This window comes from Phalacrocorax carbo, chromosome 2 (genome assembly GCF_963921805.1).
Source record: "Phalacrocorax carbo chromosome 2, bPhaCar2.1, whole genome shotgun sequence".
NCBI lineage: Eukaryota > Metazoa > Chordata > Aves > Suliformes > Phalacrocoracidae > Phalacrocorax > Phalacrocorax carbo.
This window is the reverse complement of record NC_087514.1, coordinates 117,832,924-117,854,169: the sequence shown is the minus strand read 5'-3', so window position 1 is coordinate 117,854,169 and position 21,246 is coordinate 117,832,924. Positions and strand designations below refer to the sequence as shown.

The window sequence follows — 21,246 nt, the reverse complement described above, 5'->3', positions numbered from 1 at the left end:
ATTTATGAAAGCAAATTTTATGAAACTCACATGAGAAATTTTATAAGGAGTTGGTACATTTGCAAATGCAGGTGAGTTATTTCAGCTCTGTGTCCACTTCCGTAGTGTAAGATCCTATCTTGCACAGATCTGCCAAGGTGTTAATAAACTTTGATGTCAAACTTTTAAAAAATTATTTTAAAATCAAGTTTATCTTGCTTTGTGGCTTGTTTTTGCTGTATTAAAATGCAAGAGAAGAGCTATTTATTCAAGCTCACCACTCTGCATCTATAGCAGTTTTAGAAGAAAACGTGGCATTAATGCAACCTACACACACAGGATGAATTAGTGAGTGTACCCACCAGACAGTAGCCTACCTACTACAGAAAGTTACTGTAACCCTGGGGGAAGTAGGAGTTTACTGTAGGAATGACTGCATTAGAGTTCTAACGCAGAAGGTATGATCAGACAGGTGTCTTTCCGATCTTAATCGGTCACTGGTTGTAACCAATTTTTCCAGTAAAGCTATGAACTTAATTCCTCAGTTCTCAACTGCCCTTATTAATATTGCAGTTTCTAAAGACTGCACACTCAGGAATTTGTATACTCTAAACAAGCAAATCATAACACTATACAAACACTACCAATACATATGCCTTAGACAAAATAAAGGAGAGGGGGATCTCTATCTTCAGTAACAAGATTTCCTTTAGCAGGGTCAGCAACTACAACCCATCATTCCACAGAAAATCAAGAACAGTTCTGTTTCTGTTGAAGAAAAACCAAATCTGTTAAATCTAACCATACATTCCAGGACATGTGTGCTTAAGGGCTTTGCGCTTCCTCAAGCGAGGGTGAAGGAAGTTTAATTACTAGTGAAGGGTTTAAAAACCACTGAAGGCAAGCAAGCTACAACATAAGTCATGACTGTTAATGCTGTACCCTTCTTCCACACTGTCCAGCACTCCTTGTCTTAATATGCAAAGGCACGATCATCATTAGAACTATAGGTTTTCTTGGTAAGTGTTGTTTCCATGGTTTTCTAACTACTCAAACAGGTAGGTTTTAACCCCTATTACAGTCCCTCTCCACACCGTGGCATCAGCCACTAATTCCTTGACTGGCACTGTATAAAGGCCCAGATCCAATGGAACCTGAGTGGAATTTAAACCCTTATGGCCTTCTGCCTGCAAGACATGTTCTCATTGGTAAAGTTAGCTGGAAGTCTCAGTTTCCACACCCAGTATCACCTCAACCTTATTACTCCTGGGTATCTTGTTTTACCATTTCAAAGGTGAGTTTGCCAACAGGCAGATACGGTCATCTCACTTCCTGAAGATTTATGATTCATGGGCTCACAAAGTTTACTGCATAAGTCTGAGATTCCAGTTCAAAAAGCTATTTTTGGATTTATTCAGTGATTGCATAAGAGACCCCCTGTTCCTATATATGTGCATAAGTTAAACTTCCTCATCCAAGCTCAGTACCAGCAATGAATCACAAGCTTCTGCATATTGGGAAGTGCTTTAACCACTATAATACTGTATACAGATCACCAGCAACTCTTTCTCCTACTCTGTTTTAATAGCAGTAAATCGATTGTTTCAGAAAGGAATAATTTTGCCACCTAACACTATCACAGGCACTTCCCTGAAGCCTGGACTTAAATGCGTAGGCCTCCAAGAAGAGTGGCACTTCAGTGCACACATTCTGCTTTCTGTGCCTCCCACCAGCTAGCTGAGCTGGTCCTTACCCATCCTCCATGCTGGCTGTTTCAAACATGGCACTGTGAAAACACACTCTTTGCTGCTCTAGCTACGCTCCAGCCTTATGATTATTTCCCATTAACAGAGATCTGCCCCCAAGCTTTTCACGGCAGCGCTTTCTGATCTGTTCAGTTCAGTTACAGGTAACCTCCAGAAGACAAGCAGTAACATCTTCCATACATTGGATCCATATCTATGTGCACACCACCAGCAGTTTTGTCCAACGCTCTCTATGCTTTGTAATAAGATCCATAGTTCCTCACACAGCACCACAAACATGTTCTTAGTTACTTTTAATCAATCAATATAATCAGAAGTTGTCCTGCAGCATCTTGCTTCTTCCAGAATAAAATACGATTTTATCTAAAAGCACGTATTCACCCCCTCCTTCCAAAAAGCTGTTTCTGCTCTACATGAAGACAAAAAAAACCCAAAACCCAAACAAAATCAACACACCTAAATGCAGCATTTTATAAACAGCCTGACAATTTATCTCTCACTAGTGGGGTTTTTTTTGTGATGTGCCACTTTATAGACCAATGCCATGTACCTTTTGAATATGCTTCCCTTCTCTTAATGGCTTATCTTGAGATTTACTTAAAGCAAGGAATCAATTTCCTAGTTGTTTAAATATATTTGAGACACCCCACCACAACAACCAACTTCTACCAATCCAAGACAGATGGACTCTGATCGTCCATAGAAGTTTCAGTAGCTTTTTGAGTGGACTTCAAGTTTTTACAGTGAAAAGTTGTACCTTTGTCCAGCCAGGAAACGTGACATAGGTGTCTTGAGGCAAGTCTGGAATCCCTCCAGGAATTGAAAGTCTACCGGTGTAGAAAGCAGGTGCTTCATAACTCAGTGGATTGCCAACAGATCTCCTTTGTTGGTCAAGGTGGCCATTAATGTCATGGTTCACTGCTCCATCTATGTCTAGAGGATAGATTTCCCATTCAAGAAGTATATCATGATCAAGAGTTAAATTTGAAACTAGACCCTGAGGAAGAAAAAAAAAAAACACCAAAAAACCCACCATTATTAGCTTCATCTTATTGAAGTTATTTGGCTGCAACTATAAATCAGTCAGAAATAAAAACTGAATCAAAGTACTTGCAACTGCTGCCAATCTGTGTGTGTAAAAAACCAAGCATCTGGTCTTCAAGTTACAAGCTCTGCTTAAGAATAAAGGGTTTCATTTATTCTCTGTGAAGGATCTGTTCCTCTTAAAAGTTTTGGGTTTTTTTTTCATTGTTTGTTTTTTGGAGGTTTGGTTTGTTGTGTTTTTTTAACTTTTTTCCCCTGTAACTGTGAATTTCTGTTTTGCTTTAACACGAACATGATTCTAAAACCTGTGGCTTAATAAAACGCAGAAAAAGCATTATATATCGTAAGTTTGAGATACCATCAAGAAATATGGTAACACTGAGTCACTAACCCAAGATATTAACCTGCACAATAGAAGAGAAAGCAGTATTTGCTTCCTACAAATCTTCCACTGCTAACCTACAGTATCACAAAATCAAGGCACATTCTTTGTGACCCTGACTCAGTGAAATACTTCAAGCTTATAGTCAGCTTCAAGCCCACAGAGTCCTGTTCCATTTCTATGGAACCATGTATGTAGCACACCAGGGTACTTGCACAATGAATTAAAAAGCATGATTTAAGAAGACCGAAATGAACATTAAGTTACCTGTGCACACATCTTAACTGTATTATAATAATAATTTCTACAGTAGTGTTTCAGTGTAATGCGAGGGGCTGATTTTAAACCAATGCTGCTACATTCATAAGTTGCTTGAATACTATGTTGTGTGTCTGTTCTGATGTCTAATAAGCATTGCACTGACTCTACAAGCCTCATCATCAGTACAAGCACTAATTGTTTTCCTCTTCCTTTACCTAGATGCCCACTTTACAGAACAGGAACTTTATTTATATCAAAATAAAATATCTGTACAGAGTTAAGTGGCAAAACTTTTTTAAACAACCTAGACTTTACCCTGTCTAGCAATCAACTGAAGTAACGCAACATAACTTTAGCCCAAACCTTCTAACCTGCCTCCCTAAGCCCACCTTTAGGCACTATGAATGGCGTGATTTTTTTCAAATTAGATTAACTGCCTACTAAGTGTTCTTACTTTGTTTTGCATAAGAATGCATATTCAACAGTCCAGATATGGATATAAATTTCCCAAGTAAAACAAAGATATAGGTGGCAGTGAACATGTGAAAAAATACAGAAAAACAGAAACCACACTCTTCCGTTCTTTGGGTCCTTCAAAAAAGACTTAGATCAGCAGGATGTTTTAAAACCAAAACCCTTTTAAGATTCCTTACAAAAAGCTAGATGCCTAGTTTCCTTTCAAGCGAAAAAAAAACAACCCACAGCCAAACAAAACCCAGAAAAGCTACCCTATTTGCTTAAAAATGCAAGGCTTCATAAGGCAGGAACCTCTTGCTTTAAAGTTATTTCTGAAAGCAAAAAAATATCTAAAACCCAAGGTATAATTTTTTCCAGTTTTCAAAATCAACACAAAGAACAGCGTGAGGGAGGGACTCTGCTGGAAGGAGCAATGCACATTTTCCAAAGCTACCCAAGAAAGACTGCCTCTTCTACGTGGAACCATCCTGCTTTTAGAGGATTGTTCTCACAGTGCAAATGTCTACTAAACTTGCTTTCACTCTTAAATTTTTAAAAGGTTGAAACCCCGGTACGAGTGTGAATTTCAGCTCAACCACAGCAACACTGAGCACCTCCCTAATCCAACCACTAACCCCCAAATTCTGTTACCTCAGTTTAGCACTAAGCACATAGATTCCTAATCCCCTGGCCTGTTATTAAATAAATAAATAAATGCAACATTTCTGCTGCCTCTACATGAAGGCAAAACACTAGGGAACTAGGTGCCCTCTCTTGCCACTCAGATAAAGGCAAGGTAAGCTGAAGAGACAGTATAAACAGCATTGGCACTCCTGCTGCCCACTGAATATATACACCACAAGCACAGAAATCTCTCCGTTGCTGATGCTTTTAAATCAGAGGCTTTCATACATCCTAGGAGTTCCCACATATATTTAGTTTTGTTCTCATTAGGATTTAAATAACTGTATGCCTTCCAAAGCATAAGATGCATGAAACCGCTTTTTGATACGGTGAAAGCCTTTGAGTTACCAGCTTTGCAAGTGCTGAGAGTTATATTGCTTTGCCTTGACTGAAGTCTTAGCATAATTGGAAATACACCTAAAAATCCTTATTACAACACACTTAAGAAAAAGATAACCCATCAATTAGTCTCCTTGTCATGGTTTCAGCTGGGATAGAGTTAATTTTCTTCACTCTAGCTGGTATAGTGCTGTACTTTGAAATTAGCATGGAAAAAAACCTGTTGAGATAACAGACAGATGTTTAGGCTGCTGCTGGGCAGCGCTTATACTAGTCAAGGACATGTCTAGCCTCCCATGCTCTGCTGGGTGCACAAGAAGCTGGGAGGGGAGGGGGCACAGCTAAGAGAGCAGATTCAAACTGACCAAAGGGATATTCCATATCATGTAACGTCATGCCCAGTATGCTACCTGGGAGGGGCTGGCCGGGGGAGGGAGGGAGGAATCACGGCTCGGGGACAGGCAGCGTCGGTCGACAGGTGGTGAGCGGTTGTATCGTTTGTGTTTCTGCGTTTTTTTCCCTGTTTTCCCTTTCCTTCCTTTTCCCTTTTATTATATTAACATTACTGTCATTATTATCATAATCATTTATCATCATTCTATTGTAGTTATTAAACTGTGCTTATCTCAACCCACAAGTTCTCTTGCTCGTCCGATTCTCTTCCACATCCCACAGGGGTGGGGGGGGTGGGGGTGAGCGAGCGGCTGCGTGGTGTTCAGTTGCCAGCTGAGGCTGAACCACGACACTCCTCTAAACCAAGCCTCAGCTTCAATTCTTCCATGCTGCTTAATCATAACCAATGCATCTTTCTTAAACAATGCAAATAGGTGCATCCTACTCATGGCAAGACAAGTTTTAGAACGGGAGACTCTGCCTACTGGCAATCTTGCAAGTCTCTTCCCAGTCTATGTTTCATAATTGAACTGGATTCTGTAACAGGCCCAAACTCAACCAGAGTTTATGGTCTCATCAACTGGGCTGCTCAAGATGCATACACATTTGGGTTTACTTTTTTCCCCTACTTACAACCTTAAGAATCCTACTTCCTCACAGCATGTGTGTCTTTGCTTGGTAACTAAATGGTACTGTTCAGGCACATGTCTTTCCTGTAATGTTTATCTTTCTCCAGCTCTTGCATCCAAACTAATTGAGAAACACTTTGGGTGAGTCTTAATTCTGCTCCAAGACACCTGTCACAGACAGAATTTAGACTGAGAGGAAATGGAAGCTTCTAATTTACCTGTCATCCCCTTAGAACAAAAGGACACCACAATCACCAGGGAGCTATTAGTCTGGACAGCCATTACACACTTGACAAGCTTTCTGAACATTGCCAAATCAATTTAGGCTAAGTCAGATCTAGGGGGTGTTTAAGAGATTCTTCCAGTTAGGGGGCTGCAAATCTCTCCTTAATTGTAAAGTTTTGTCATTACTTTATTATTACTTGTATCCCAGTAATATCAAAATCTAAAAAAAAAAGTGTGCTGTGGCACTGAACATGGCAGAAACCCAAGACTGGCCCCTACAATACTCCTCTCTCCAGCAAATATCATGCAGTGCTTGGGATCCCATAAGGCCTACAACAAGGAAAGTTTCCTTTTTGCCCCTGCCCTTCCTAGTGTTTGTTAGTGGCATCGCCACTGCATTGGGTTTATGTGGCAAGGTTTGGGCAGCACAGGGGCTGCAGGGGTGGCTTCTGTGAAAAGATGCCAGAAGCTATCCCCATGTAGGACAGAGCCAGTTCCAGCCGGCTTCAAAATGAACCCACCGCTGGCCAAAGCTGAGTCTGTCGGGGACGCTGGTAGCACCTCTGTGATAACATATTTTGGAAAGGGTAAAAAACCAACCAAACAAAAAAACCCCACTGTGTAGCAGCTGTGAGAGAAGAGTGAGAAAAATGAGACAGAAACAGCCCTGCAGGCACCAAGGTCAGAGAAGGAGAGAGAGAAGGTGCTCGAGGTACCAGAGCAGAAATTCCCCTGCAACCGCGGTGAAGACCATAGTGACACACATTGTCCCCTTGCGGCCCACGCAGGTCCACAGTGGAGCAGATATCCACCCTGCAGCTTGTGGAGGACCCCATGCTGGAGCAGGTGGATGCGCTCTGAACAAAGATGCAGCCTGCAGAGAGCCCACGCTGGAGCAGGCTGCTGGCAGGAGCTGTAACCACTGGGGAGGAGACCTTGCAGGAGCAGGTTTTCCAGCAGGAGTTGTGACCTTTTGGGCAACCCATGCTGGAGCAGTCTGTTCCTGAAGGCCTGCATCCCATGGAAAGGACCTATGCTGGAGCAGTTCATGAAGAACTGCAGCCTGTGGGAAGGACCTGTATTAGAGAATTTCATGAAGAACTGTATCCTGTGGGTGGGACGCCATGCTGGAGCAGGGAGGAGTGTGAGGAGAAAGGAGTGGCTAAGATGAAGCGTTCCTCCATCCTCCATTCCCCAGCCCCCCTGCACCTCTCAGGGGAAGAGGGCAGAAGAGTCAGGACTGAAGCTGAGCCTGGGGAGGAGTGTTTTTAAGATTTGTTCTTATTTCTCATTATCCTATTCCATTTAGTTGGCAATAAATTAATTTCCCCAAGTTGAGTCCATTTTGCCTGAGACAGTAATTGCTGAGTGATCTCCCTGTCCTTATCTCAACCCACGAGCTTTTTATTATATTTTCTTCACCTCCTGTTGATGGAGGAGGAGGAGTAAGAGAGTGGCTTGGTGAGCACCTGGTAGCCAGCCAAGGTCAACACACCACAGCCACTCATGCAGGGACGTGACAGTCCCAAAGTGCAGCATGAACCCAGAAGCATTCGTAAGCTTTCTCATAACTATCTCTAACACCTTATCAGTCCAAATCTCAACTGACAATTTTGCATAGTGCTTGTGAGACAGCCTTTCCTAGACACACTGAAAATATTGCAAGGATATGCTGCTGCTAAATTAAATGGGACATGGAAAGAGATAAAGTGAGTATATGTATATATGTATACACACACACGCGCACATGCATACACACAAATACAACCCCAGGATTCCCATGCCTCAAAGTATGACCAAAATCTAGACCTATTTCCAACCCATTTTAGGAGTTTATCCACACAGTTTTGCACATTTTAAAATGTTAGCTACAGGTTCAATTCAACCTGAAAGTCTTGTGGGCGACACTTTGGCTAACAAAAGTGAACTAACAAAAAAAAATTTAAGACATGTCTGTCAGGTTTTAATACCACTTTGATTTTCGTGACTGGAAAAACTCAAATGAAAACTAGTGAGTAGTTACATTTTGAGGTGAAGTTACAGCTGTGTAATCCTTATCCTTCTGCTCTTTCTAACCCACTATCCAGTAACTCCATTGATTTTGCTTACCTTAAAGTCATTATTGTATCTACCAAAGTTGACTCGGCCCATATTCTCTACCAAGATGTCCAGATTTGCTCCAGCCTTCCCAGTTATATTTATCATAAGTGATTTGTCCCGTTCGAGGACACCTTGAGGAACCTACATAAATTACACCAAGAAGAAGAAAACAATAACCGTTGAAAACAAACAACACCCTGTTATTCGTGTCTCAACTCACATGAAGAAAAGGGACAAAGGAAACAAATGAAAAACGTTTTTAAAATTTTCCTTCCCTCTTCCTGCATGCGAGTACACAAGCAGCATGTATGACAATATCTGCATTTCAGTACATCAACTGGATGTGCTAACAGGCAGCATTTGTCTAACTGACACCATCTTATTCCATAGCTAAATTCCATAACTCAACCAACTGTTCGAACCCTTGTGGTTTTGATGCACCTGATTCACAAAAAGCAAGTTCTCAAATATAATCTAGTGACTGAAAACATTTTGGCAATATCAGTGATTAAAAGGGCCTTCATCTTCCAATTAAAATTAAGCTCACATCAATATTTAGCTTTATTTATTCCCATTCCCACAACATACGGAAAGGAGAGCTTGACCTGGACACAAAGGTGATGAGAGTCAGCACAGGTCAAAAAAAAATTAAAAACTAGGCTGTCAAAGTCAGTGAATTGATATTAATTTTCATTAAGCAGGAACAAAATCCTGCTTAAGGGAAGATAGATAATGCTCACATCCTGTGCAATAATTTTTTTTTTAAATTGTGGTCAGAAGCCAGTTTCATAAGGTAAGACATAGGCTCAGGCTTCTACTTCCCCCCACCCTCAGAGGAAAAAAAAAAATATAGAAGACTAAAACAAAAAAACCCCACCCCAAAACTATGGAAACACTATAGAAAGCCACCATTAACATATTTAATGAACCTGCAAGTAAACCCTGCTTCTAGAGTGGTTTTTAGGTAGGGTTTCCCTCCCCTCATATTCCCCCCCCCCCCCCGCAGAAGTCAATCTGTATCAACATTCAATATCTCAAAAATTGAAACGATCACATTTTCCTTAGAAGTAATAGATAGTCATATTTTCTGAGATACGAACATTTAGTGTTAATCAACTGTATACTTATTTAATCAGATGAAGGAAATAAGGAAGATTATCTAATAAAAAGTTGCTTTGGTAAGCTGGAGAAAGAAGGGTGGGGGGGAAGGCAACTGTATCCATGACTATTGTGAAGGCCATTCATAGCAGAAATGAACACCAGTAAACAATGTTTACCCCATCGACAGAGACATAGGCACGATCATGGACTCCGTTTAAAGGTGAAGACAGTTGTGTTGGCTCCGTACAGTTTTTTGGAAGCAAAGTTCTGTACAGTACAAACCCAAAATACTAAGAAAAGAAAAGAAAAAACCCAAACAGGTTAATGAACCACGTCATTCCATAGCTTCAGTTCAGGTCATGAATTAGAAATATCCCACATTCCTGCCTACATGCTCAGACTGAAACGTTAACTTTCATTCACTTCAGATAGCATCTATCACAGATACCAGCTTCAGATTAGAGTTCACTTTGACCTTTAAGTAAAGGGTGTAAATTCCACAGAGTTTCCATTTTTAAATGTTTCATCAGAACATTTACGTAACTTTAAAAGATAAGGGTCTTAGCTATGAAGGTATTTCCTCAATAAAACTGTCAGTTATTAACTGCTTTGTTATCATTTCACCATTAAAATCAATTAAAAGATAGCTGGAAAATCCCTTCATAACTGAGTTTGTTATATAAACTTGAAAGTGCACTTGTCACCTATTGCCCATAAATTGACATATTCATCAAGTCAATATAATCTATTTTTCAAACTAACTGATTTGCATTTCAGAATATTTTTCAAAGTTCCCCATCAGGAAAGAAAAATAAAAAGTCACCGTAATTGGATTTGTTCTCATCATAAAGTGAAACACAAATTAAAAGAAGTAAAAAAAAAAATTGTCTCTTTCACTCAGTAGCCACAAAACCATTTATCTTCAGGACTTGGATTAGAACATAACCCTGGCAGGAAGAAGTGAGAGTAAACCATTTCCATTCTGCATTACATTTGCAACAAGGTGCCCAGAAGAGGCGCAGGGGTAGGGTGCGGAAACATTCATAATATGCTAGGAAGCTCTGCTGGCTGCCCTCTTCTCAGGAGTTTTCCTAAACAGAGTACTAAGGGTGGGAAGGCCAGAGGATGAGAGAGAAAAACCCACAAGAAATTACATCCAGCCACAACATACCACCTGCAGCTTTGCCCACATCTCTGTATTAGCAGCTTGGAAAGGAAAAACCTGAGATTTGAACCCTTCCTTGACTAACGCCATATCCCAGGCAACTGCTGAACCGCCCCCACCTCTTCTCCCTCCCCCATCTACTACCACCATCACATTGTCTCAAAGTGGTTTATTTTAGCTGCAGGCAATTAACACCCATACTCCAGTCTCTGCAAAATTTGGCACAGAAGTGATCAAGGAGTCATATAACCTTAGTGGAAAGACAGAATCCCTCAGAGTGACAGAGAGAGAACACAGGGGAGAGTGGGAGTCCAGAGAAGCCACAGGAAAATGCAGAGAAAGGTATTTTTCCTCTCTCAACCAGTGGGGTGAATGACCTTGACAGTGGGTTGCAACAACTCGAAGAGGTTGCTCCCCAAGGTTTCTCTCAATGCATTCTTCTGCCTCACCATACATGCAGTAAAAGGAAAGGACTACAAATAAATAGGAGGCCCACAGAAGTGTTAAACAGATTGCATTCTCCAATATCCAGGCCCCCTGGCTTGTATGACAAAGCAGTGTCTCAGCCACTGTGCTTACTCTGATAGCAGCCAGGGAGAGGCAAAGAAAAAAATAGGATAAGGAAAATTAAGAGTGAAGAAAAAGATGGATTAAAAAAAATTCTCTTAAGAACCTGAAAATCAGTACTTCAGAGAGGGGAGAGATAAAGTTGGAAGCCTGGACAGCATATATACCTACATTCACAGAAAGAAGAAAACCTCAGGTACAAAACAGGAGCACTGGAGAGTACGGAAACATCTCCAATGCAAAAATCCTGGACAACTTTATAATACTATTACTTCTGTGCTGAGATAAGGTGTGAGACACTGGACATAGGAAGAGTCACACCACAGGGGGTTGTTAAAATAAACCTTACAAAATTACTCCAAAGTGCCTACTGAAGGAATCCTTACCTGCTTTAGCTGAACAAAGGTTAATGGGTAAGTGCTTTTCACTGGTCCCGCAGGTGAAAGCCTGTCAAGAACCTCCATCACGGTGCCCACCTGCAGCATAGAACAAGCAGATATACGAAGGTGAGTAAATTTCAATCCAAACAAAACAGCTTACATATCCAGCCACCTAGCTGCATCTATCTGGAAAGCAAAGAAATCTTAAGCCCTTACATCATCCTTACAGACACATTAATAATAGAACACAGTACAGAAAACAAAGAAACATGCTATAATGTGGAGCGATGTTTTAAAAACCCAGATGTTCTGAATTTGCTATGCACTCATAAAAGTGATCTCACTATTTGATAAAAACTAACCCAGGAGTTTCTCACAGAAGCTTTATAAACACACAAAACTGCTCTGGACAATTAATACAAAACAACTATATTATCTAAATTTTGCGCAATTATACTTTTAATCAAGCTAGGGGAAATGCCACTGATTTCCAATGATTTACTCTGGAATCATTCCGAGCTCAGCAGGGATACGATTTGGTTCTACTGAGAGTTACGCAAGATGAACTTACCCTATGTAGTCTTAAATGATTTTAGAAACCTTAAGGCTGTGATTCAGTGTCACATATAAGTAGCTGGACTGATTTTAGCGAGACTGGGAGCAAGGTTTAGGCTAGATGCATAAGTATTTTGGTGAATAAGGACTTACATGTGTACAATTAAATTGCCTTTTGTTGCCACCCACGATTTCCTTTTGCAATTATAGAGTTTTCTACTCATCTACAATTCTCTCTCAAAGTCCACTATCAATTTAATATTAGTCAAGATGCACCCAATATGCGTAGTGTCTTACAAGCTCAAAAAAATCAACTGCACTCATATTTTTCATGCAAGATGTCAGTCTGTTCCACCAAAGGTCTTGTCACTGTTCAGCGGTAATTACATATAAGATGTTCAAAATATTTCTCAAATGCAGATTTACTTTCAAATGCTTGAGAAAAAAAAACAGTAAAAAAATAGGCATTTAAAATCATGTAAAACTGTATACTGTAAGAGCATTCACAGCAATACAAACTTCTGAGACTACTTCACTAACAGAAGTATTGAATTTTTGCAGAGCATACATGAAAATCAGCAGTGCTGAAATATTAAATTATACATTCAAATGTGCACCACTGCGTGAAATCCTACATGTGACAGAAGTCAGCATGAATCATCTATGTACATGCAATTATTTCTTCAGTATATACTGGTTTTGCCTGGGATGGAGTTAAATTTCTTCATAGTGGCTTTATGGGGCTATGCTTTGGATTTCTGCTGGAAACAGTGTTGGGGAAACAGGGATGTTTTAGTTACTGCTGAGCAGGGCTTACACAGAGCCAAGGCCTTTTCTGGTCCTCACCCCACCAGCGAGCAGGCTGGGGGGGCACAAGGAGTTGGGAGGGGACACAGCCGGGACAGCTGACCCCAACTGACCCAAGGGATATCCCACACCATATGACATCATGCTCAGTGTATGAAGCTGGGGGAAGGAAGGAAGGGGGGACCTTTGGAGTGATGGTGTTTGTCTTCCCAAGTAACCAGTACGCATGATGAACGTAGTTTGCTCTTACGTTATTTTAGGTACAATGCTTAAACTGAAAACAATCAGCTTTTGCAGGGTAAAGTTCCCCAAATGCTCTGTGCTGTGTATGTGCTCTATTGCTTATCTTGTGCTCCTCCAAGAGAGCCAGTAATATTAAAGCAATATGCTTGACTTGGCAGGCCACAGCAGAGATTGAACTGCCAGGTCTTGTACAACAGCTGCGAAGCAAGAGATGAGTATCTTTGCACAGACACTGACAAGAGTTGGTTTACAGAAGTAAACAACAATCTTATGAGCATTACTAGTCATGGCCCCACGTGGACAATGGAATTGGAAATGAATGTAAGCAGTATTAACACGCACGCGGTCACCTGAATGAGCTACTAACTGGCAATGGGTGCTGCTTTGTGCCTTGCTGAACTGAGTATTAGCAGCTTGTACATATGCCTGTTTGACTTCTTTTTAACTTCCTGCTCAAGGGGGCATCTGTTCTGAATACAGTTTGACCACATATGAATCACTTATGGACTGGGCTGGTAGAAGCTTGTTTCTTTGAAACTTCAATGGATTATTTTTGTTCAGCTTTTCACTCTTAAGTGGTGCTTACAAAAAAAAAAAACCCAACCAAAACCAAACTAAGATCTGCTTTTCTGCAAGTTCCTGTTGACTGCTACTTAGTGGACAATCAGTATCACAACAGACACTTCACAGTAGATTTAGAAATTACAAATACTGACAAGCATTTTTGAAAACTCCACATGTAAAACAACAGAAGACTACTAATAAAAAATAGCAATACTTTTTTATCCTCCAGAACAAGGTCTTCAAAGTGTAAGATCAAGCATGAAAAAAAGAAACAAAATAGCTCCAAGAGGAATGATATCAACTACTGGCAGCATCCTGTTTGCTTAACCCCTTTCTACCCCCAACTCACCTCATCGTTGCCTTCTACTTGCTATTGCTTGAGCTCTCCACATCCCAAGAACCGAGTACAACTCCAGAACCTACACGTCCGCAGGCTGCAGAGCTAGGACAGGCATTTCCTTGTGACCAAGCACTCCTCAGCACCTTCCAAGTGGTAACCAGGAACTACCACCTACTCATAAGCCAGCACAGCCACGCAGATGCATTGCAGACACTAAGATTAATCTGTTCCCCTCTGGAAAGGATGTTCTCCACATTATGGATCTTAAACCCCTAAACCTTGTCATCTTGCTCACATTTCTTAAGCCCATCTATTGCTGTTGTGCCTTTGCCTGCCCTCATTCCCCATCTCTGTCACTTCTCTTTTGTATCTATGCAATAAGACTTTTCCTCATTGCCTGCTTTCCTGTCTTCTGCTCTTCTGTAACTATGTCAGTGTCCCCCGCATCTTTTACTAAATTACCTTTTATGCCCCCCCAGGAGAAATCTTAAATGATTCAATAGCTCAAAATGAACAACTGTCTGATCTGGCAACAGCAGGGGAGGGTTTTTTTTTTAGTAGGTTTTTTTTGGGGGGAGGTGGGGGGGTGTGAGTCAAGGGGGGTGGGGGTGGTTGCTTTTTGTTTGAATTTTTAAATTTCTTTTCCCTCCCCAACTAGCCTAGGCTCCCCAATTATTTTCATCTGGGGCAACCTATTTTCAAACCTCAAAAAAACAGCAAATATGACAGGCAGCACTGCTAAGGGCAAAGATTTCTTTAAGTTTAGGTCCTGAGTAGCTGATCAGGTACTAAAGGACTAACTGTCACAGAGTATCTTGGGCAGGGGGGAAGGGATGATGTAGAGAACAGCCTGCTCTGGTTAGATCTACCTCTGTAAAGGACACCATATGACTCCTGAAAATACTCTGGAGTCTCCTTTCCCTCTTCCTTTCTGCAAAAATGTTGAGGAGTTAATTCCCTGAAGTAGATTCAATGCTCTGCAGAGCAGACTGACTGCTGGACCTTGACTGCACAGTGAAGCTTCACATAGTAGTCATTTTAGCACTGTCACTGCAGACAATATAGCTGGGAAGTTTACTATTACCAAAGCTAAGTCTTATAATTTAGAATATTCCCTCTCTGATATTCACCCAAATACTTTCAGGCTTTTCCATACAAGAGAGTGCACTGGACTTGGTCCCAGCAGGGGCTAGAACACATGATGGAGTTGGGAGGACAGCTTTGGCTGGGACAGTACAAACCCTCTGTGAATTGAGACTCATCCTGTGTTGCAATATAACCAGGCAGAGGCAGAAACTGCTGCTGAAGTTAAGCAGTTGGTTCACAGAGCAAAAAGCAGCCTTATTCCCAGAAAACAGTTCTAGAGGCTTTCAGATGGCAGTATATGTACAGGCAGTGACAGGAACCTCACACCTGGCTGTTTAGACATGCCATCTGGATTTCTAAAACTGCTGGGTGGAGAATAAAACACCTCCTCTCAAAATATCAGGGAGTGTAGAAAGTGAGAAGGTGCAGGAATAGGGCTCCCAGTGTGATGGCCAAGTCAAAGCTGTGATATTTGAGCAAGTTTAGTCATCCGACTCCTCCTTTGTAAGACAGGTGTCTGGGCCAGGCACCCTGCAACATTCATTTTTTGGAGTCATGGAAGTTCATCATTCTAGTGAAACTGGAAAGCCCTACCTGAAAGCCATGAGCCATGAGAAGATGGGAGAGTCAAAATCTGATTACTAGGCTCCCAAATGCTGGCAACTAACAATAGCAGTAGAAGCTGTGAGTGTACTGATAAGTGGCATATAATTAGTCACTACCAAATATAAACCAGTTTAGTGAAACCTCATATGGTAACCCCTGCCCAAAAAGGCCTGAAAATACTTAAAGGTCATTGGAAATTGTGTAGATCTATTTCACCTTCACTGGTGATCACTTTTATACAAAAAGTATCTCTGCCCACCACTTGAGTGGGACTACTTAAATGCCCACAAAGTCTTACCACTACCTAATTTTGCTGCACTTCAGCTGCAGTGCATAACAGATGAGATATGTCGCCAGCTGGAAAAAGTGGCTGCCAAATTAAAAGTGCAAAGTATAAAATCAAAACATTATGAATCACAATATCCAGTACACCAAATGCAGTAAACCTCTACCTCAAAACAACTCGTCTGTGCCCAGCAGAATGAATACAGCCAAGTTCATACCTGTTGTATCTTCCATCTCCAGTTAAACCATCTCCTACACTCACTGCAGAAACCTAGTTCTCAACTGCATTTCACATAAAATTGTTGATGGTCTTAAAATGATGGTGCTATGGACAAACCTCAGCCAGTCATGTGCTGACCAGTTTTACCACTGCTGTCACGCAGGATATAGCAAGGCTGGGTTCTGCACACTCTTCCCTTGGCAGAAAACTAATCTAATTCCTCTCATCAAATACAGATTTTCACAAGTCTTCTAAGAAACTTTTCAATAACTTTGAAAGTCTTATCAATAAGTGTTCCATATTGAAAATTTAAAGACCTAGTAGTATTTAAAACGTATGTATATCCTACCTGCTACTTCTACTTCAGAGGCATCACCAGCTACAAAAACACTCTTTGCTCATAGCTCTCATGCTAGCATTCCCCCAGCTACATTACTTGTACATGAGTTCCTAGACAATTATGATTCTGTTCTGCCAATATACCAATTTCAGTTTATTAAAACTTCAGGCACATACTGCACACTGTAAAAGTTATCTTTCTATATCCACATACCACACATTTTTCTCATTTTCCACCATGGGCATGATTCCTAACTCCCAAGCACTGCCCCCTCCTTCCTGAAAGTTTGCTTTCAAGGTTTTCCTCTTTATTTGGTATGGTAATTACGATACGAGACTGCCATGACATCCTCATAAACATCTTTTGCAAAAAGCAAACCTGAAGCATTGTGGAAAGATACACAGCGTATTACAGATGTTACTTTACCTTCTGTAAGCGAACCATCCCGTATGCAAATTTGGGTGTTGTCGGAGGGATAAGACCTTCTGGTAACTGCTTATACTAGAAAAGGAAGAAGGAAAAAAACACACACAAAACTTAAATACAAACATGCTTTAACTGAATTTGCACTTCCCACTTCACAACTTACGCAAGTTGAACTTCGGCTAAAAGTAGATAAACTAGCTGAGCTAAAGGATTACAGCTGCATCTGGTCTAAGATGGAGGTTGGTTGGTGGTTTGTTTTTTTTTAATAGAAAACCCCAAGTCGTCTGACTTGATCGCATATGGTAAACAATTTTTAATAACTATTCAACTCGAGGGACCTGTAAAAAGCATAGCAAACAACTGAGCTTAAGAATCACAAAGAATCACAGTGCCCTTGGAGCCCCCCTGTGGCTGGAGCTTGCGTTACTGCCTTCTACAACCCTCCTGCAGTCTCCTCTCCCCAGTCCATGGGAGCTTGAGTTAACCTTTCCACATCTCTAGGACAGCATTTCCACCTGACCTTTCCCTAGCAGCACTTCCATATGGGAATTATTAGCCTCTCGTGCCTTTCCTTCCAGTTTTACTATACTCCACCACCTGCTAATCTATTACTCCCTGGGTTGGTTTCTTTGAGAAGCAGGCCTTGAGACCACAGCCTCCTCCACAGCTCCATGAACCCTTGCAGTCCCATTGTTAGCTTTGCTCTGGTCCTGGTCTAGACAACTGCCCAATCAATCATAGGGAAACATGAAAAGGAAGCGCTCTGACTGTCAGCCTATTCCAGTTTACTTCTTGCCCTATATCTCTAGGAAGAACCACTTGAGATCAGCAGAGAGAAGGGGTGAAGGATGTCCATCACTTTCTTGGATACCTTTTAGGAATGGCAAGTCTAGACAGTGCCGTTCTGCCCCATACCCTAGCCTTGCCCTTTCTGAGCCTACAACCTTCTTTTCTCCTTGCCATCACCCCCTTCTCCCTTTCCTGACATTACTTGTCTCCTGTGATGTCCACTCTTCCCATCTGTTCTTCCCTGTATCTACATGTTACAGAGAAAAAACTTCAGCAGACGAGATCCCCATGTGATCAAGCAGTCTAAGCCTACATTTTAATACATGTGCACAAATGACTGCCCTCGTGAAGGCTATCTTAATCTGCACATTTGGTGACTTCTGAGTGCTTGCTTTGGGAGGTCTTAGTACCTTTTTAAAATAAATTTGCTGAGGGGCTGAACAGGCATTTTTCTTAAGAGATTTTAGCTTGATTTCTGCCTGAAAGTTTTAGCACATGGCATGATTTGCTGGGCTTACACATGGTATATCCAGCATAACACTCATGCTCAAAAGTTTGCCTTGGCACCAAGACAAGGTTTTGGGGTTTTTTCGTTTATTTGGTCTTTTTTTTATTATTTTATTTTAAAGAGACAACAGTAGTATAATTCCCAATGCCCTCCTGTGAAATCTCAACTATGGGCTGATGAAAGCCTGATTTACATCTCTGGTAACAAGTTGATTTCTTCCGCTCTGTATTTGGAAGGGAAAAAAAAATTAAGATATTCAGGCTTAAAGAAAAGAAATGTTATATTCACCCAAGAGAAGAAGTCAATATCAGGAAATTTCAGCCCAAATCGTAAAAATCTGAGAATGCTGTCAGCGATTGAAAGAAGCTGCAGACTGAAAGCCTTCTTTATTACATTTATTAAAGGAAGGAAATAGTAAAGGAAGATTATAACATGTTAGCCTTGTAGCACAGCTAACACGTTGAATGCAGTCATTAGTTACAGGCAACTTAATTTCTTCATCAGCTCTACCTCAAACTGCAACTGAGCAAATACACTGTTATGGGTTTAGAACCCATGGCAGAGAGAGAAAAACTTCAGAGAGCCTATGGATATGGAAGGTAAGAGATAAACAAACCACACCAAATAAAAAAAGCTGTACCATGACCCAACACACCTTAGCTTTGATAAGATCTGAAGTGTTCAGTATAACCTCAGCGCACTAGAACACTACTTACATTTCAGAAAGAGATCTTGCCTTGAAGAAAACAACCCAAAACCATAAAGTTTGGGAATTTCTCTAGCGAGAAAAGCTGTATCAAGACAAGAGGTTCCCCTTGAAAGGCTATCAAAACTATCCCAAAAGCTTAGGAATAATGGAGAAATTGAAGAAAATGATCCACAGCAGGCCCTTCACAGGTATGGAGGTAAAGGTATGCTCAATCCTAGAGAAAGTGTAATACACTTTTGGGAGATCTACTCCCATCAAAAAAGTGTCTTCTGGTGAATAGGAATGTTGCTGGCATGCAACAGGACAGCAAGTACAAGCCCGAGCCTTGGGATTCCCATGGAATCTGTTTTTAGGCCTCATCTGAACAGCCTCCAATGCAAGGCTATTCAAAATCCAGCTACAGATTCCATGTTTCGCTTCAATCTCCACTTTGTAGAGATACTGTGAATTTTTACAGCAGAGGCAAAGCTGGTCCCACCCATTAGCTACAGCTTGTGGCATCATGAAAACAAGATGTGCTCATTTGGATAAGCACACTCCTTCTCACAGAGGCCCAAAACCACAACATGACGCTTGGGATAGAAACAGCCAAAGCACTAAGCTGCAGTGCATATCAGGCTGAAATCAAGTGATGAGCCTGAGCTGATTGAATGCCTGATCAATGCTGCAAGGGAAAAGCTCTCTTCACTCCTCATCTCCACTCACAGCCAAACCCTTGCTGCGTCCCCCTGTTCCCCTTGTGCCAAGGGTCCCTCTCATCTGACTGAGGCAGCCAATCCAGCTTACTGACCTTGAGCTGAAGAAAAAACATGTATGCAGCAAAAAAAATCAGAGTTGAATCATTTCAGTGTCAGACCTGCACCTGTACCCCCAGCTTGGAAAGAAAGGAGGGAGCTGTTGGAACAGAAAGGATAGCCAAAGAGGTACAGGATCTTTCTCCTTTTGTAACAAGGTTGGCCTAATCACCTTGTTCTACTTCACTTCCCCTACCTGCAGAAAATAGTAAATTCAAAAGTAATTTATACCAACAGAAGAGAGAGAGAGTTTGCAGAACACCAGGAATGTTTCAAAGAACCATTCTAAACATGTCCTGGAGACACTCACCATACCAATGACTTCCCTTAAGGCAAAATATTTTTCTGTCAGATCCCCCGCTTCACTCAGTGGAGCATCATAGTCATAACTAGTGGGCTGTGGCATATAGGGCATATTAGCACCTACAAGAGGAAGGGGGGAAAAAAGTCAACAGTGAAATAGTTAAGTTTTTCTAAAGGTATTAATTTTCAGAATTTTTTCCAATCACAGCCAGACTCTGCTACATTTTTAGATTCAATGTAGGTCTTAGTATTTGGGATTTGGTGTAGAGAAACTATTCCTGATGGAAGACAACATCATTCTGAGCTCACACTGCTCTGTATACAGTCTTCAGAAATACTTTAAAGAACAGCTAGTGCAGTCGTCTTTTGCCATGTGAAAGGAAGCATAGCTTATTCTTTCACAAAATACATTACTACCTAATTCATAAACAGCTCCCCTACGTTGCAAGTACCATGTAAATAATTTCTTACCATTCCAATAGGCAAAGTTAGTCCCACCTATAAACATGTATCTAAAAAGGAAAAAAAAAAAAGGCCACTTAAATCAGGTTTTGCTGAATTGGGGGGAAAAAAATCCTCCTGAAATTAACCTCTACTGAACACACACTTACAGGTTAACGTTAGCACCACGTGCCAGGATTTCATTAAGTGTTTTAGCTACAGTTTGTGTGGGCACAACAGAATGACGGTGCCCCCAGTGATCCAACCATCCAGTATAAAACTCAGAATTAACCTGAAAGGGAAGAAGGGCAAAAGAGGAAGGGAAAACATGAAGAGGGAACAAGTACAGAATGCAATGTGATTTAAGGTTACTAACTGTAAAAGGGAAGGGAAAAAAAAGGCACTTTGACTCATTTGAGCCATTTTTTAACGACTACAAATACAGCAAACTATACACTGAAGTCAGTCCTTTTCAGCAGGTTACCGGTCAAAGCAATTAAAGGATTGTTCCAAAAATCATATAGGGATGCTTTGAAAAGAATTGCTTAAGTACCAAAGAGCATGGATTTCCTTAGAACATGTCAACATGAACGTGTTTCAGATGCTTGGCATTCAAATAAATTATGGAACCAATACAATCTCTGCAGAATAGCATAAGCAAACTAGATGTAATGAAAATTAAATCTTTCAAATACTTAAAATGTATTCTTAACGATTTTATAACACATAATCTTGCACCCTCAACAGGCCTTCTCCCTT

At 41.0% G+C, this 21,246-nt stretch overlaps 1 protein-coding gene across 1 annotated transcript in view; it reads right to left on the bottom strand.

Moving 5' to 3' along the window:
- Positions 1 to 21,246, bottom strand: part of GLB1 (galactosidase beta 1) — a 47,320-nt gene that overhangs the window by 2,790 nt on the left and 23,284 nt on the right. Inside the window, exons 8-15 of the mRNA XM_064444027.1 lie at positions 20,658 to 20,779; positions 20,518 to 20,558; positions 20,054 to 20,166; positions 16,944 to 17,018; positions 11,478 to 11,567; positions 9,536 to 9,649; positions 8,268 to 8,399; positions 2,503 to 2,742 (exon numbers count right to left, since the gene is read on the bottom strand). Coding sequence (XP_064300097.1) covers positions 2,503 to 2,742; positions 8,268 to 8,399; positions 9,536 to 9,649; positions 11,478 to 11,567; positions 16,944 to 17,018; positions 20,054 to 20,166; positions 20,518 to 20,558; positions 20,658 to 20,779 — 927 coding nt within the window. The remainder of the gene's footprint in view (positions 1 to 2,502; positions 2,743 to 8,267; positions 8,400 to 9,535; positions 9,650 to 11,477; positions 11,568 to 16,943; positions 17,019 to 20,053; positions 20,167 to 20,517; positions 20,559 to 20,657; positions 20,780 to 21,246) is intronic.